This window comes from Lepidochelys olivacea (assembly GCF_965140295.1).
Source record: "Lepidochelys olivacea isolate rLepOli2 genome assembly, chromosome: 2".
In the NCBI taxonomy this organism is placed as follows: domain Eukaryota; kingdom Metazoa; phylum Chordata; order Testudines; family Cheloniidae; genus Lepidochelys; species Lepidochelys olivacea.
In genome coordinates this window covers 272,094,977-272,113,220 of record NC_140412.1, presented here as the reverse complement: position 1 = coordinate 272,113,220, position 18,244 = coordinate 272,094,977, and the positions used below count along the sequence as shown (strand labels likewise).

The following is an 18,244-nucleotide window of genomic DNA, read 5'->3' as shown; positions in this document are numbered from 1 at the left end:
CCTGTAACCTCTAGGTCCTTTTCTGCAGAACTGCTGCCGAGCCATTCGGTCCCTAGTCTGTAGCGGTGCATGAGATTCTTCTGTCCTAAGTGCAGGGCTCTGCACTTGTCCTTGTTGAACCTCATCAGATTTCTTTTCGCCCAATCCTCTAATTTGTCTAGCGCCCTCTGTATCCTATCCCCACATACCTCAAACATCCCCCTCAACTAACAAATCAACCAATCAACCTCACCCTAGCAAGAGCTTTTACCCCAAACAGAGAGGAGAGCCACAGACTTCAATAAATCCATTTGGGACTTTCTTATTACCGTTGATTTTACATGAATGGGTCTCAGATACTATGGTGATGATCGATTGCTCAGATAGACAGACAGAGATCACGGCAACAATTGCAAATGGCACGTTCAATTATGTGGGCGGAGCAAGGGAGATGGGACAGTGGTTGAGGAGGCAGGTAGGGTCAAGGGTTACTTTTTATGATAGGGAAGATTAAGCTGTGCTTATGTTGTAAAGGGAAGAAGCCTGGAGAAAGTGAGAGATTCAAGAGAAGGGCAAGGGAGGAGATGAGAGCGTAGGTGAAGGAGATAAGCAAGCAGAAAGCAATGGGGTCACTCAGGCAGGTCTACAGGTTAGAGGAGAACAGGCAAGAAGCCTCAACTTCATTGATAGAGAGGGGATAAAGGGATGAATAGGGCAGAGGAGGTCCTGTCAGATCTTGAAACCCGGGAAAAGCTGCACTAAAGCAAGTCACGGTGCAAAAGTGTCTACACCAGGGGCTTGCACAACTATAGCTACACAGTCTGATGGCTGAAATCCCAGTGCAGAAAAGGAAATAATTTCCTTATACCCTTCTTTGACAAACTACATCAAAGGCTCTTTGAAAGTCCTAACAAACAATGGAAATCAGTTCCCTTGTAACCACCATTTTGTCAACATCCTCAAAAATTTCAAACATTGAAGAGACCTGATTCTCCTTTACAGAAGCCAATTTTTCTCTATCACACCATGTCCACATACGTGTTTTATAATAACCATTTCAGCCAAACAGGTATCCCTAATCCTCTGACTGACAGAAGCTGTGACTGTATGACAGTGGATGGATCACTGGACAATTGCCCTGTTCTACTAATTCCCTCTGAAGCTTCTGGCATCAGCCACTGTCAGAGACAGAATACTGGGCTAGATGGACCGTTGGTCTGACTCAGTGTGGCCATTCTTATGTTCTTTAATCTTCCTAGTACCATAGAAAAGTGAATTAGTCTGGAATTACAAAAAGAAACCTTGGAAACTGTAAAAAAACAAAACAAAAAACAAAAAAACACACCCCATGTGTCCATCCACCCGCCTGCCTTCCACCAGACCATCCCGGCATTCTCATCCACACCCAGATGCACACCCACCCATCCACACCCACCCATCCACCGCCAGGCCACCCTGCAAGCCTGCCACACGCTACCAAGTCACACCCATGTGCCCATCCACACACCCATCTGCTGCCAGGCCACTCCTGAGTGACAGACTGTGAGCTCACCAGGCTGCCCCCACAGGCCAATGCACCTGCGACCAGGCCACCCCATATGCCTGATTATCCATCCCCAGGCTGTCATAGAATCATAGAATATCACGGTTGGAAGGGACCTCAGGAGGTCATCTAGTCCAACCCCCTGCTCAAAGCAGGACCAATCCCCAACTAAATCATCCCCAGCCATCTGCTTCCAGGCCACCCCCAGATGATTCCCTGCCTGCTGCCAGGCTGCTCCCACCTGCCAGGCCACCCACGCATGTCCACCCACCCCAAGTATTCCCACCCACCTACCTACCACCAGGCCACACCTGCATGTCTGCCAACTGCCATACCACCCCCGCATGCCTGCACATCTGAAACCCAGATGCCCCTGCCCACATGCCCGCTCACTACCCCCCACCACCAGGCCACACCTGCATGTCCACCCACACATGCACTGCCAAGCCACTCCACAGGCCAGCCCAATATATCAGGCGTATTCTCACAATATATTCCTTAACTAGTTCTGTAGGACACAAGTACAATGGTCACCATCTCTCAGTTCTTACACAAACAGCATACCACTTCAATGTCCCTAGCCTTGCAGATCTCACTGTATCTAATGTTTGTAAATTACAAATTACACTCTAAACAGCCAGGATTGGCATGTCCTGAATTATGGAGACACTTAGGGAATCTGAAAAGTGAGCGCTTAAGGTTCCTGTGATCTTGATATAGAAGCCCTCAGCTGATGTCTTGGAAATGTCATAGCAGGGAGACCTCAAAAGAGAAAGTTCACATGATCATTGAAATTCATTCAGCATTTGTACTCCTACGACTTTCCAGTACTCTGATGTTTGCTAAATTTAAAGTCTCCTTAAGAAATCCCAATGTCATAAGCTGTGATTGTTCTCAATCACTGGCAGGAACATCTGCAGAACATGTTCTCCAATAATGGTGGGATAGGGGCTTGCAATTCCCCATAAATGGAGAGCTTGAGTGTCAGGAGGTCTCCAAACACTGTAGTAATCTTATAAAGATTTAATGATTCCTTAAAGCATAGCACCCAAACCATCTAAGATTCCCTAACCAATGAGTGCCTATGGACTGCTAAGGACCTGCAGAGCTAATCTCTTAGAACCCCTCAAAGCCACCTGTTAGGTAGCCAGAAGATAGAGAAGAGCTAAGTATAAGACAAGTACCAGAGGCAGCACCATTCAAAGCTTTACTGGGCTTTCATCAGAATTAAAAAACAAACAACACACAAAAGTTTGACAACAGAACCAAGTGTCCAATGAGCCCATTAGGGTCAGAACCAGTTCAAACCCTGCACTGTGATCAGGTTCAAAAGCAAACCATTCACCATTCATGGACAGTCAAGAGCAGAAATTGCAGCACACATTCCCCCAAACCCAACCCTGTTTTATCAATGACTCTGTGCATGTTCTGGGGGCTTCACAGATCTCTGTGTTCTAATATATGGCATTTCGCCGAAGCCCCCAGAAGATATTGTAGGGGCTGCTTTCAGCCCACCACAGAGCCTCCAGTCTCCACTCACTCCTCTATTCAGACCAAACCAGCTCACTAACTTTCCCGACTCACCACCCCATGGACCAGAAACTCAAAAAGTTTGCTTTTCGTAGCTTTGCGAGCCCCTCCTGTAACTTCATCTGTAGCCATCAGGGTCTGCTCAGCCTCTCTCACTCTCTCTCTTCCTCTTTCTTTCCCTTTTCTGCCTTTTTCTCCAACTCTCCCCTCTGAGTCCTGCTGGGCTCTCACACTTCTAATAGAGCTGAGTGGGGAGGGGGCCCCTTCAGGGCTTTCCTGACGGCCCACTCACGCTAATCCTCAGCTGCTGCATTCCTCAACTGATAAGCCAGAAATAGTTTGTGCTGCCGGGTTCTCTGTGTTTACTCTGCAGGGACAGAAAATCCAGCTTTTTAAACCTCTCTGTCCAAACAACAGAGATAAGCAGGAGGCAAACTGAAAACACGTCTGAGCTTTTTAGTAGCAGTACGGCAACCTCTCCTCCTCAGCATGAGGGGATGGCAGATTCTGAGCAATGGGATGGGGGGGCAGGGCTTCGGCAATGACAAGAAACTCAGTCCTCACAGAGAGATTTTTCCAGTTGGAAAATGCACCAAGCAAGCAGTGAGAAACAATGGCTTTCCCCTGCTCCCACTACTCCTCCTGCACTGTATTTCCAGGCCTTTTCCCCAGAGACCTGGCAGGCAGCACACACAAACATTCACTGGCAGCATTTCCAGCAAATGAGACTGAGAACTAAGCCCTTTAGACAAGAAAGAGAAATAGCAGGAGAGAGAGAGCTGGGAAGAGTGAGTGTGTGTGTGTGTAAGAAAGAGTGTGAGAACGTGTGTGTGTGTGTGTGTGTGAGATAGAGAGAGACAGAACAGAAAAAGGACACAGGGAAGGGGAGTCTGTGAAAAAAGGAGTGGATGTAGCATAGAGCTAGTGACTGAGGCATGCTGCTTGATTTGCTGCTCCCCTTCTACAATGCCCCCATAACCTTGCCAGGGTGACCAGCCCTTATTCTTACATACTAGAGTGACAGACACCTCAAAGGTGATTGATGGGCACAAACAATAACACCATGCGTGCCATTAAGCATAAATATCAAGCCAGGTGTAACAAAAAGCCTAATGTAAACAAGAAAGCATGTCTTCCCCAGGAAATAAAAGCTGCATACTATGGGAAACATGGAGTATACCTGCCACGCCCAGTTAAGTGAAAAAGAAGAGATGGGTAAAGTAAAAAGACATTGACTATGGATTTTACATATGTATGCAGTGTTGTTGTAGCCATATCAACTCCAGGACATTAGAGTGACAAGGTGGCTGAGGTAATATAGATTTTACAGCCCATTTCATACTGCAGATGCCCTAAGACTTCACCCAGCAAATGAGTTAGACACTGGCAATTCAGTGACTGTAGACAGACATAGCAGCCATTCCCTACTCAGCAGGGCTGGCTCTTCCATAATGGTAGAATGGACAGTGGTGGCCTGGGGCAGCAATCTGCTTACTGACTGCTTCTTGCATGTCTGCAGCTTGTGAAGGGTTGACATTTTGCTGTTTGCCTACCACAGCAATACAGGAGATGTTGCCAGGTTACAAGAGGGGTTTATCCTATTCTTCAGCTGGAGATTCTTGTTTAAGGGCTAAGAATTGTCTGGTCAGACTATGAGCAGGGAAATTACCTGATCTCAAATATATCACTGCCTAGACCATTGTACTGAGAACCAAACCCACAGAGGAAATACTGGTTTCAGAGTAACAGCCGTGTTAGTCTGTATTCGCAAAAAGAAAAGGAGTACTTGTGGCACCTTAGAGACTAACTAATTTATCTGAGCATAAGCTTTCGTGAGCTACAGCTCACTTCATCGGCTGCATTTTATCGGAACTTTCCACAGTATGCATCCGATGAAGTGAGCTGTAGCTCACGAAAGCTTATGCTCAAATAAATTGGTTAGTCTCTAAGGTGCCATAAGTACTCCTTTTCTTTTTAGAGGAAATACTGAGTAAGCTGGAACTGAGCAGCAAGTCACAGGCATCTCTGGGTTAATGTATCAATTCCCCAAATCCCTCAGGCCCTCACATACAGGGGAAATAGGACTTCTTAACTCTTCAGCGTGGCCCTAACCCAAGCACTAGTACCCAGGGATCTCTGCAGGAATACCAGAAATGCTAGGAAGATGGGATCTTCTGTCAACTAGCTCTCTCAGAAGGAACCTGCCCAGCAGACCAGCATGTCTTCATCCAGCAGATCACCCATTCCTGAGATATTGTCTGTGGCTTAGACAAAACACACCCGTGATCTGGTTTCAGACAACTGTGTGTCTCCTCCATTTTTGGTGAGGCAGCATCTGGCTTGTATCTCTTCAGTCTCATCTCCCTTTCAGGTCCCAAAAGCATACTGAAATGCATGGGCCATCCTTTCTAGCCCTTTGTCTAGCCCTTTGTGGTAGCACAACAAACACTGCCAAGTCCTCATCACAAAACACATCCATCTCTGGTTGCTGCCATCTTTGGGGAAATCACCAACTTCAGTAGCAATAGGATTATTGAAACATCTCTCTCTAAAGGTATTCCTATTATTTCTAATTTGGATCCCAATTAGTGCCCATTTTATAAATCACTATACCAATAACTAACACAGAGTTAATTAACCAAATCCAGACTGGATGCCTTCCTGTAAGATACATTAGCTAACGAGTGACTGGACTCAATGCAGGGGTAATAGGGTGAAATATACTGGTCTGTGCTATCCAGGAGGTCAGACTATATGATCTAACGGTCCCTTGTGGCCTTAAACTCTATGAATCTATTAACAATTCCAGCCTCAGAGAGATCACAATATGAAATAGATATAAAAATCTCCTAATTCATTCCCATCTTCTGTATGATTGGATGGGAGCTATAATAAATAACCCTTCTAATATAGTTTCCCCCTTATATAATCAAATATATCTAAACAAAAAAGATAAATACATCATTTACACAGACAGACACACAAATATACAGGCAGATACAAAGGCTCAACACACACAGAGGATATTAAAACTGCTGTCACTCAGCCACACGGCAAGACATGAGGTTGCAAAGACACAGCTCTCCAGAATCAGCCTAGCTGATGTAAGAAAAGACATTTATTGTCTAGCTCCTCTGTTTCAGGTGTTTATAGCACTCCCACAAGTTTATGATAGACCTTCATCCCAATGCCACAAAAAGCAGAACCTCATCCAAATCTATTTATCATAAACGCACCCCAATCCCTACTCAGCCCCCGTCACTGTAGTATTTGAGCAATGAATGTGTGAAAGGAGTGTCTTGTGGTGTAGGGCTACGCCTTGCCTCAGCCAGTGCTGGCTGCTGCAGCAGTCAAAACAGGAATCCCCCTTAATGTCCCCCCATCTCTCCTTCAGTCACTGAAGCACCAACAGCACCAAATGGCAACGGCTTTTCTCCCAGCAGTGCAGGCAGGGAGAGCCAGGGAGCAGGAGCTAGTGGTCCCACAGCTGGAGCACAAAGGCAGCCTGGGCCCCTGACCTGTGGTGAGCCTGGAGCCGGGATGTGCTGTACACATTCCTTCCCAGCAGGACGCTGCCTGTGAGCACTGGGGTCCCTGGAGCAGATGAGAGCCAGCAGAAGGAAGTGAGCATGCTCAGTGAGCAAACTCTCTCTGTGAAGGTCAGCCCCTGGCCTAGCTGCAGGACTCAAAAGGCAGCAGCTGGAGGGAGGGAGGGAGAGAAGGAGGGTGAGGAAGGATGGACTAGGAAAGTTAACTCCTTCTGTCCCAGAAAACATGGCTTGTGCACCTCACAATGACCTACTCTCATAGCACACACCAACCCCTGAGAATGCCCTGAGTGTCCCTATTCCCACAGAGTGGGACCCACAGGAGGCAGCGCAGGGTCTCAGTGCCCAGGAACAAGGAAACCATTCACGCTCAGGCAGAAGCTGGAGACCTGGAGTGTTCTCTGTGGAGGCCTTGACAGAGACAGAGAGAAAGCTGCAGTACTCTGGTGGGGAGAGGGAGGGAGAAGGAGCTCACAGCCTTATCTGTGGGAGGGGGAGAAGGGAGATCTCCATCCCCATAGCATTCTCTAAAGGGGGGAAGAGACCCTCCTCCCCCAGTGTTCACTGTGGGATACAGGGAGAGACCTGTCTTGCCTGGGGGACACACGGAGATCAAACAAGCTTTGCACCCACCTTGTTTTCCTGTTCCTTTTACTAATTGCTTTTTGGCCCCTACGTGAAAGCATTTTAGTAGTCTGAGGAGCAGTAACAGAGACACCTCATTCCCTCCATCCTCCTTCCCTGGGCCCAGTCTTTCCTAGAGTCGTAAGTCCCCAGACCTGGGCCTTTCTTACCTAAAATATAGATATAAAGCAGAATCTGGGATATTTTAAGGACATTTTGACACGCTTATTTAGAACTGGATGTGACAAATCCACTCAGGAGCAGTCTGAAAAACACTCGCTATAGACAGGTTTCAGAGTAGCAGCCGTGTTAGTCTGTATTCGCAAAAAGAAAAGGAGTACTTGTGGCATTTTTTAGAGACTAATCAATTTATCTGAGCATAAGCTTTCATGAGCTACAGCTCACTTCATCGGATGCATGCAGTGGAAAATACAGTGAGGAGATTTATGTACACAGAGACCATGAAAAAAAGGGTGTTTATCATACACATTGTAAGGAGAGTGATCACTTAAGATGAGCTATTACTTAGGCTTGAATAGAGACTGGGAGTGGTTGAGTCATTGTACAAAGTAAAACTATTTCCCCTTGTTTATTCCCCCCCTCCCATCCCGCCACTGTTCCTCAGACGTTCTTGTTAACTCCTGAAAATGTGCTGGAAATGGCCCACCTTGATTATCACTTCAAAAGGTTTTCTCTCCCCCCCACCCCACTCTCCTGCTGGTAATAGCTCATCTTAAGTGATCACTCTCCTTACAATGTGTATGATAAACACCCATTTTTTCATGGTCTGTGTGTACATAAATCTCCTCACTGTATTTTCCACTGCATGCATCCGATGAAGTGAGCTGTAGCTCACGAAAGCTTATGCTCAAATAAATCGGTTAGTCTCTAAGGTGCCACAAGTACTCCTTTTCTCTTTACTCGCTATAGAATTTAAGCTTTCGTTAAAAACAAAACAAAAGTTTAGTCCTTATGGTTATGAAAGAACCTTCTGGATGTGACCACAAAGCAACACTGTCTGCCTGAGTCTGCAGACAGGAACACAGGACGTGCAGTATCAGATCAGACTGGTGGCACATGTAATTCAATATTCCATTTCCACCAGTCTCAGATGCTTAAGAGGAAGGTATCCATTATGGCTTCTGTTTTGGGGTTTTGTTTGCAGTTATGGAATAATCTCACAAGTTAAATTTGTTCTTAATCCAGTTTGTGGTTGGTTTATTTATTATGCCCTAAAGCAGAAAGGGATTAGATCTCTATATACATTTTTACCCTAATTTAACTAATTATTCTCATTCATTCTAATAATCCCCCCCAAAAAATTAAAGATAAATTAAAAGAAAGTCAAACCCTCAAAAGTTAGGTAACACCATAAGAATGGCCATACTGGGTCAGACCAATGATCCATCTAACCCAGTATCTTGTCTTCTCACTGTGGCCAATGGCAGGTGCTTCACAGGGAATGAACAGACCAGGCAATCATGGAGTGATCCGTCACCTGTCGTCCACTCCCAGCTTCTAGAAGTCAGAGGCTACAGCCACCCAGAGCATGGGGTTGCATCCCTGACCATTTAAGCTAATAGCTATTGATGGACCTATCATCCATGAATTTATCTCATTCTTTGTGAACCCCATTATAGTTTTGGCCCTCACAACATCCCCTGGCAATGAGTTCCACAGGTTGAATGTGCATTGTGTGAATTCCTTTTGTTTTAACATTCCTTTTGTTTTAAACCTGCTGCCTATTAATTTCATTTGGTGATCCCTAGTTCTTACCTTATGAGAAGAAGTAAATAACACCTCCTTAGTCACTTTCTCCACACCATTCAAGTTTTTATAGATATCTGTCATATTTCCCCCCTTAGTCATCCCTTTTCCAAGATGAAAAATCCCAGTCTTTTAAATCTCTCCTCATAGGGAAGCTGTTTCATACCCTTAATCATTTTTGTTGCCCTTCTCTTGTATCTTTTTTGAGATGAGGTGACCAGAACTGCATGCAGTATTCAAGCTGTGGATGTACCATTGGTATATATCATGGTAGTATGATATTTTCTGTCTTACTGTATTATCTATCCCTTTCCTAATGGTTGCTAACATTGTTAGCTTTTTTGACTGCCTCTGCACATTAAGTGAATGTTTTCATAGAACTAACCACAAAGACTCCACAATTGGTTTCTTGAGTGGTAACAGCTAATTTAGATCCCATCATTTTGTATATATGGCTTTTATTATGTTTTCCAATGTGCATTATTTTGCATTTATCAGCACTGAATTTCATCTGCCATTTTGTTGCCCAGTCACCCAGTTTTCTGAGATTCCTTTGTAACTCTTCACAGTCTGCTTTGGACTTAACTATCTTGTATAATTTTGTATGTCTGCAAATTTTGCTACCTCAGTGTTTAGGCCTTTTTCCAGATCATTTATGAATATGGACACCACTCTCTCACCATTATGAAAATTGATCTTTTATTCTTACCCTTTGTTTCCTCTCTTTTAACCAGCTACTGACCATGAGAGCACTGTCTCTCTTATCCCATGACTGCATACTAAGAGTCTTCCGTGAGGGACCTTGTCAAAGGCTTTCTTAAAGTTCAGGTACATCCACTGGATCACCTTCTACACATTTGTTGACCCCCTCAAATAATTCTAATACAGTGATTTTCAACCTTTTTTCATTTGCAGACCCCTAAAAAATGTCAAAGGGAGATGTGGACCCCTCTGGCAATCTTAGATAGTCTGCGAAGCTGCAGAGGGCCGCGGACCACAGGTTGAAAACCACTGCTCTATGGTAATGACAACCTTTCACAGGCCCCTTAGACGTAGCCTGCGGACCCCCAGAAGTCCATGGACATCAGCTTGAAAACCACTGTTCAATAGATTGGTGAGGAATGGCTTCACTTTACAAAAGCCATGCTGACACTTTCCCAACAAATCGTGTTCATCTGTGTGTCCGATAATTCTGTTCTTCACTATAGTTTCAACCAATTGGCCTAGCACCGATGGGTTGCCTCTAGAGCCTTTTTCAAAAATTGTTATCACATTAGCTCTCCTCCAGTCATCTGGTACAGAAGCTGATTTAAATGATAGGTTAACATACCACACTTAATAGTTCTGCAATTTCACATTTGAGTTCATTCAGAACTCTTGGGTGAATACCATCTGATCCTGGTGACTTATTATTGTGTATTTATCAATTTGTTCCAAAACCTCTATTGACACCTCAATCAGGAACAGTTCCTCAGATTTGTCACCTAAAAAGAATGGCTCAGGCTTTGGGACTCTCCCTCACATCCTTGGCAGTGAAGATTGATGCAAAGAATTCTTTTAGCTTCTCGACAATGGCCTTATCTTCCTCAAGTGCTCCTTTAGCACCTTGATTGTCCAGTGGCCCTACTGACTGTTTGGCCCGCTTCTTATGTATTTACATTTTTTTTGCTGTTTGTTTTTGAGTATTTTGCTAGTTGCTCTTCAAATTCTTTTTTGCCCTGCCTAATTATACTTTTACACTAGACTTGCCAGAGTTTTGCTCCTTTCCATTTTCCTCAGTAGGATTTGACTTCTAATTTTTAAAGGATGCCTTTTTGCCTCTAACTGCTGCTTCTCTTACTTTGTTTAGCCATGGTGACTCGTTTTTGGTCCTCTTACTATGTATTTTTAATTTGGGATATACATTTAATCTGAGATTTTATTATGGCGGGTTTTTTTTACGTTTTCATGCAGCTTGCAGGAATTTCACTTTTGTGACTTTACCTTTTACTTTCCATTTAACTACAGAAGAACATCAGAGTTACGAACACCAGAGTTACAAACTGACCAGTCAGCCATATACCTTGTTTGGAACTGGAAGTACACAATCAGGCAGCATCAGAGACCAAATAAAAAAAAGCAAATACAGTGCAGTACGTAAACGTAAACTACTAAAAAAAAGGGAAAGCAGAATTTTTCATTTGCATAGTAAAGTTTCAAAGCTCTATTAAGTCAATGTTCAGTTGTAAACTTTTAAAAGAACCACCATAATGTTTTGTACAGGGTTACGAACATTTCAGAGGGTATGTCTACACTACGAAATTAAGTCGAATTTATAAAAGTTGGTTTTTTAGAAATCGTTTTTAAATAGTCGATTGTGTGTGTCCCCACACAAAATGCTCTAAGTGCATTAAGTGCATTAACTCAGCGGAGTGCTTCCACAGTACCGAGGCTAGCGTCAACTTCCGGAGTGTTGCACTGTGGGTAGCTATCCCACAGTTCCCGCAGTCTCCGCTGTCCATTGGAATTCTGGGTTGAGATCCCAATGCCTGATGGGGCAAAAAACATTGTCACGGGTGGTTCTGGGTATATGTCATCAGGCCCTCCTTCCCTCCCTCCCTCTGTGAAAGCAACGGCAGACAATCGTTTCGCGCCTTTTTTCATGAGTTACCTGTGCAGACGCCATACCACGGCAAGCATGGAGCCCGCTCAGCTCACTGTCACCATATGTCTCCTGGGTGCTGGCAGACGCGGTACTGCATTGCTACACAGCAGCAGCAACCCATTGCCTTGTGGCAGCAGACGAGGCAGTACAAGAGGACTGATAGCCATCATCGTCATGTCCGAGGTGCTCCTGGCCACGTCAGCCAGGAGCGCCTGGGCAGACATGGGTGCAGGGACTACATTATAGAATCATAGAATATCAGGGTTGGAAGGGACCCCAGAAGGTCATCTAGTCCAACCCCCTGCTCAAAGCAGGACCAATTCCCAGTTAAATCATCCCAGCCAGGGCTTTGTCAAGCCTGACCTTAAAAACCTCTAAGGAAGGAGATTCTACCACCTCCCTAGGTAACGCATTCCAGTGTTTCACCACCCTCTTAGTGAAAAAGTTTTTCCTAATATCCAATCTAAACCTCCCCCACTGCAACTTGAGACCATTACTCCTCGTTCTGTCATCTGCTACCATTGAGAACAGTCTAGAGCCATCCTCTTTGGAACCCCCTTTCAGGTAGTTGAAAGCAGCTATCAAATCCCCCCTCATTCTTCTCTTCTGCAGGCTAAACAATCCCAGCTCCCTCAGCCTCTCCTCATAACTCATGTGTTCCAGTCCCCTAATCATTTTTGTTGCCCTTCGCTGGACTCTCTCCAATTTATCCACATCCTTCTTGAAGTGTGGGGCCCAAAACTGGACACAGTACTCCAGATGAGGCCTCACCAATGTCGAATAGAGGGGAACGATCACGTCCCTCGATCTGCTCGCTATGCCCCTACTTATACATCCCAAAATGCCATTGGCCTTCTTGGCAACAAGGGCACACTGCTGACTCATATCCAGCTTCTCGTCCACTGTCACCCCTAGGTCCTTTTCCGCAGAACTGCTGCCTAGCCATTCGGTCCCTAGTCTGTAGCTGTGCATTGGGTTCTTCCGTCCTAAGTGCAGGACCCTGCACTTATCCTGATTGAACCTCATCAGATTCCTTTTGGCCCAATCTTCCAATTGGTCTAGGTCCTTCTGTATCCTATCCCTCCCCTCCAGCGTAGTGGAGTGACTCGATCAGGTCACTCTCTTTAGTCCTGCAGGCAGTCCTATCCTACCATCTTTTGGTGAGCAGGCAGGCAATATGGACGGCCAGCAGTCCTATTGTACCATCTTCTGCCGAGCAGCCAAGAGATGTGGATGGCTTGCAGTCCTTCTGCACCATCTGCTGCCAGCCAAAGATGTAAAAGATAGGTGGAGTGGATCAAAACAAGAAATAGACCAGATTTGTTTTGTACTTATTTGCTCCCTCCATGAAGTCCTGCCTGAAATACTCGTTGATGTAAAGCCACCCCCTTTGTTGATTTTAATTCCCTGTAAGCCATGACATCAGTTGCCCCTCCCTCCGTCAGAGCAATGGCAGACAATCGTTCCGCACCTTTTTTCTGTGCGGACGCCATACCATGGCAAGCATGGAGCCCACTCAACTCACTTTGGCAATTAGGAGCACATTAAACACCACACGCATTATCCAGCAGTATATGCAGCACCAGAACCTGGCAAAGCGATACCGGGCGAGTAGGTGACATCAGCGCGGTGACGTGAGTGATGAGGACATGGACACAGACTTCTCTCAAAGCATGGGCCCTGCCAATGTGGGCATCATGGTGCTAATGGGGCAGGTTCATGCCGTGGAACGCTGATTCTGGGCCCAGGAAACAAGCACAGACTGGTGGGACCACATAGTGTTGTAGGTCTGGGACAATTCCCAGTGGCTGCGAAACTTTCGCATGCATAAGGGCACTTTCATGGAACTTTGTGACTTGCTTTCCCCTGCCCTGAAGTGCATGAATACCAAGATGAGAGCAGCCCTCACAGTTGAGAAGTGAGTGGCAATAGCCCTGTGGAAGCTTGCAACGCCAGATAGCTACCGGTCAGTCGGGAATCAATTTGGAGTGGGCAAATCTACTGTGGGGGCTGCTGTGATGCAAGTAGCCAAAGCAATCAAAGATCTGTTGATATCAAGGGTAGTGACCCTGGGAAATGTGCAGGTCATAGTGGATGGCTTTGCTGCAATGGGATTCCCTAACTGTGGTGGGGTAATAGATGGAATCCATATCCCTATCTTGGCACCGGAGCATCAAGCCGCCGAGTACATAAACCGCAAGGGATACTTTTCAATAGTGCTGCAAGCACTGGTGGATCACAAGGGATGTTTCACCAACATCAACGTGGGATGGCTGGGAAAGGTACATGACGCTTGCATCTTCAGGAACTCTGGTCTGTTTCAAAAGCTGCAGGAAGGGACTTTATTCCCAGACCAGAAAATAACTGTTGGGGATGTTGAAATGCCTATAGTTATCCTTGGGGACCCAGCCTACCCCTTAATGCCATGGCTCATGAAGCCGTACATAGGCAGCCTGGACAGTAGTCAGGAGCTGTTCAACTACAGGCTGAGCAAGTGCAGAATGGTGGTAGAATGTGCATTTGGATGTTTAAAAGCGTGCTGGTGCAGTTTACTGACTCGGTTAGACCTCAGTGAAACCAATATTCCCACTGTTATTACTGCTTGCTGTGCGCTCCACAATATCTGTGAGAGTAAGGGGGAGAAGTTTATGGCGGGGTGGGAGGTTGAGGCGAATCGTCTGGCTGCTGGTTTCGCACAGCCAGACACCAGGGTGGTTAGAAGAGCACAGGAGGGCGCGGTGCGCATCAGAGAAGCTTTGAAAACCAGTTTCATGACTGGACAGGCTACGGTGTGAAAGTTCTGTTTGTTTCTTCTTGATGAAACCCCCCGCCCCTTGATTCACTCTACTTCCCTGTAAGCTAACCACCCTTCCCACCTCCCTTCGATCACCACTTGCAGAGGCAATAAAGTCATTGTTGCTTCACATTCATGCATTCTTTATTCATTCATCACAAAAATAGGGGGATAACTACCAAGGTAGCCCAGGAGGGGTGGTGGAGGAGAGAAGCACCAGGAGAGGTGGTGGAGGAGGGAAGGACAAGGCCACACAGCACTTTAAAAGTTTACAATTTTAAAACTTATTGAATGCCAGCCTTCTGTTGCTTGGGCAATCCTCTGTGGTGGAGTGGCTGAGTGGCCGGAGGCCCCCGCACCGCATTCTTGGCATCTGGGTGAGGAGGCTATGGAACTTGGGGAGGAGAGTGGTTGGTTACACGGGGGCAGTAGCAGCGGTCTGTGCTCCAGCTGCCTTTCCTGCAACTCAACTATACGCTGGAGCATATTGGTTTGATCCTCCAGCAGCCTCAGCATTGAATCCTGCCTCCTCTCATCACGCTGCCGTCACCTTTCAGCCCACCACCTCTCCTCCCGGTCATTTTGTGCTTTCCTGCACTCTGACATTGTCTACCTCCATGCATTCGTCTGTGCTCTGTCAGTGTGGGAGGGCAGCATGAGCTCAGAGAACATTTCATCACGAGTGCGTTTTTTTCGCCTTCTAATCTTCGCTAGCCTCTGGGAAGGAGACGATCCTGTGATCATTGAAACACATGCAGCTGGTGGAGAAAAAAAAGGGACAGTGGTATTTTAAAAAGACACATTTTATAGAACAATGGGTACACTCTTTCACGGTAAACCTTGCTGTTAACATTACATACATAGCACACGTGCTTTCGTTACAAGGTAGCATTTTGCTTCCCCCCAGCGCGTGGCTAGCCCCTCCACCCTCCCCGTGGCTAACTGCGGGGAACATTTCTGTTCAGCCACAGGCAAACAGCCCAGCAGGAACGGGCACCTCTGAGTGTCCCCTTAAGAAAAGCACCCTATTTCAACCAGGTGACCATGAATGATATCACTCTCCTGAGGATAACACAGAGAGATAAAGAACGGATGTTGTTTGAACACCAGCAAACATACACTGCAATACTTTGTTCTACAATGATTCCCGAGTACGTGCTACTGGCCTGGAGTGGTAAAGCGTCCTACCATGGAGGACGCAATAAGGCTGCCTTCCCCAGAAACCTTTTGCAAAGGCTTTGGGAGTATACCCAGGAGAGCCACGAATGCCAGGGCAAATTAATCATTAAACATGCTTGCTTTTAAACCATGTATAGTATTTTAAAAGGTACACTCACCAGAGGTCCCTTCTCCTCCTGGTGGGTCCGGGAGGCAGCCTTGGGTGGGTTCAGGGGGTACTGGCTCCAGGTCCAGGACAGTTCCTGGCTGTCGGGAAAACCGGTTTCTCCGCTTGCTTGCTGTGAGCTATCTACAACCTCATCATTATCTTCTTCCTCATCCCCAAACCCTGCTTCCATGTTGGCTCCATCTCCATTGAAGGAGTCAAACAACACAGCTGGGGTAGTGGTGGCTGAACCCCCTAAAATGTCATGCAGCTCATCATAGAAGCGGCATGTTTGGGGCTCTGACCTGGAGTGGCCGTTCACCTCTCTGGTTTTCTGGTAGGCTTGCCTCAGCTCCTTAAGTTTCACGTGGCACTGGTTCAGGTCCCTGTTACGGGCTCTGTCCTTCATGCCCTGGGAGATTTTGACAAATGTTTTGGCATTTCGAAAACTGGAACGGAGTTCTGATAGCATGGATTCCTCTCCCCATACAGCGATCAGATCCCGTACCTCCCGTTTGGTCCATGCTGGAGCTCTTTTGCAATTCTGGGACTCCATCATGGTCACCTCTGCTGATAAGCTCTGCATGGTCACCTGCAGCTTGCCACGGTGGCCAAACAGGAATTGAAATTCAAAAGTTCGCGGGCCTTTTCCTGTCTATCTGGCCAGTGCATCTGAGTTGAGAGTGCTGTCCAGAGCTGTCACAATGGAGCACTCTGGGATAGCTCCCAGAGGCCAATACCATCTAATTGCGTCCACAGTACCCCAAATTCGACCCGGCAAGGCTGATTTAAGCGCTAATCCCCTTGTCGGGGGTGGAGTATGGAAATCGATTTTAAGAGCCCTTTAAGTCGGAAAAAAGGGCTTCATCCTGTGGACGGGTGCAGGATTAAATCAACTTAACGCTGCTAAATTCGACCTCAACTCCTAGTGTAGACCAGGGCAGAGTTACAAACAACCTCCATTCCTGAGGTGTTCGTAACTCTGAGGTTCTACTGTAGCTTCTTCATTTTTTGTGTAGTTCTCCTTTCTGAAGTTAAATGCTACTGTGATGGGCTTCTTTGTGTTTTCCCCCTCACAAGAATCTTAAATTGAATTATATTAGGGTTACTATTACTGAGTAGTTCAGCTATATTCACCTCTTGGACCAGATCCTGAGCTCCACTTAGGACTAAATCAAGGATTGCCTCTCTACTTGTGGGTTCCAGGACTTGCTGTGTCAAGAAGCAGTCATTTATCAGATCTACTGTTGCCAGCGTAACCATAAATCTGCCCCATGTGCATCCAACCTATGCAGTGAATGAGGCAGGCATCCCAGGGAAAAAATAGTATATGATCATATAATAAAACCTAGTTCTTTTCATCAGAAGGTCTCAAAGCGCATTACAGAGGTGGTCAGTTTCATTATCTCCATTTTATAGATGGGGAAATGAAGACACAGAGAAACTTAGGGTATGGCTACACTTGAAACTTCAAAGCGCTGCTGCGGGAGCACTCCCGCAGCAGCGCTTTGAAGTGTGAGTGTGGTCGCGCGCCAGTGCTGGGAGAGAGCTCTCCCAGCGCTCCTGGTACTCCACCTCCACGAGGGGATTATCTCATGTCATAAATACAAAGGGAAGGGTAAACACCTTTAAAATCCCTCCTGGCCAGAGGAAAAACCCTTTCACCTGTAAAGAGTTAAGAAGCTAGGATAACCTCGCTGGCACCTGACCACAATGACCAATGAGGAGACAAGATACTTTCAAAGCTGGAGGGTGGGAAAAACAAAGGGTCTGAGTCTGTCTGTGTGATGCTTTTGCCGGGGACAGAACAGGAATGGAGTCTTAGAACTTAGTAAGTAATCTAGCTAGATATGCATTAGATTATGATTTCTTTAAATGGCTGAGAAAATAAGCTGTGCTGAATGGAATGGATATTCCAGTTTTTGTGTCTTTTTGTAACTTAAGGTTTTTGCCTAGATGTTTTGAATTTCATTACCCTTTTGAATTTAATTACCCTACCATCCCGATTTTACAGAGGTGATTCTTTTAACTTTTCTTCTATTAAAATTCTTCTTTTAAGAACCTGAATGCTTTTTTCATTGTTCTTAAGATCCAAGGGTTTGGGTCTGTGGTCACCTACGCAAATTGGTGAGGATTTTTATCAAACCTTCCCCAGAAAAAAGGGGGTAAGATTTGGGAGGATTTTTGGGGGGAAAGACATTTCCAAACAAACTCTTTCCTAATAATAATAATACCAGTGTTAGACGTTTGGTGGTGGCAGCGAAAGTCCAAGGGCAAAGGGTAAAATAGTTTGTACCTTGGGGAAGTTTTAACCTAAGCTGGTAAAAGTAATCTTAGGAGGTTTTCATGCAGGTCCCCAGATCTGTACCCTAGCGTTCAGAGTGGGGAAGGAACCTTGACAGCTTAGGACACTGTTTACACTGGCGCTTTACAGCGCTGTAACTTGCTGCACTCAGGGGGGTGTTTTTTCACACCCCTGAGCGAGAAAGTT

The 18,244-nt window shown here is 46.0% G+C and overlaps 1 protein-coding gene across 4 annotated transcripts in view; it reads right to left on the bottom strand.

Annotated features, from left to right (window-relative positions):
* The window catches only part of SMARCD3 (SWI/SNF related BAF chromatin remodeling complex subunit D3), a 229,261-nt gene that overhangs the window by 129,757 nt on the left and 81,260 nt on the right, over positions 1 to 18,244 (bottom strand). The window contains exon 1 of one of the 4 annotated variants that reach the window (XM_084621527.1): positions 3,107 to 3,284. The exons of the other annotated variants lie outside the window; for them this stretch is intronic. Coding sequence (XP_084477653.1) covers positions 3,107 to 3,184 — 78 coding nt within the window. The 5' untranslated portion in view covers positions 3,185 to 3,284. Of the gene's footprint in view, positions 1 to 3,106; positions 3,285 to 18,244 lie in introns of those variants that run through there. 4 annotated transcript variants of the gene reach the window in all.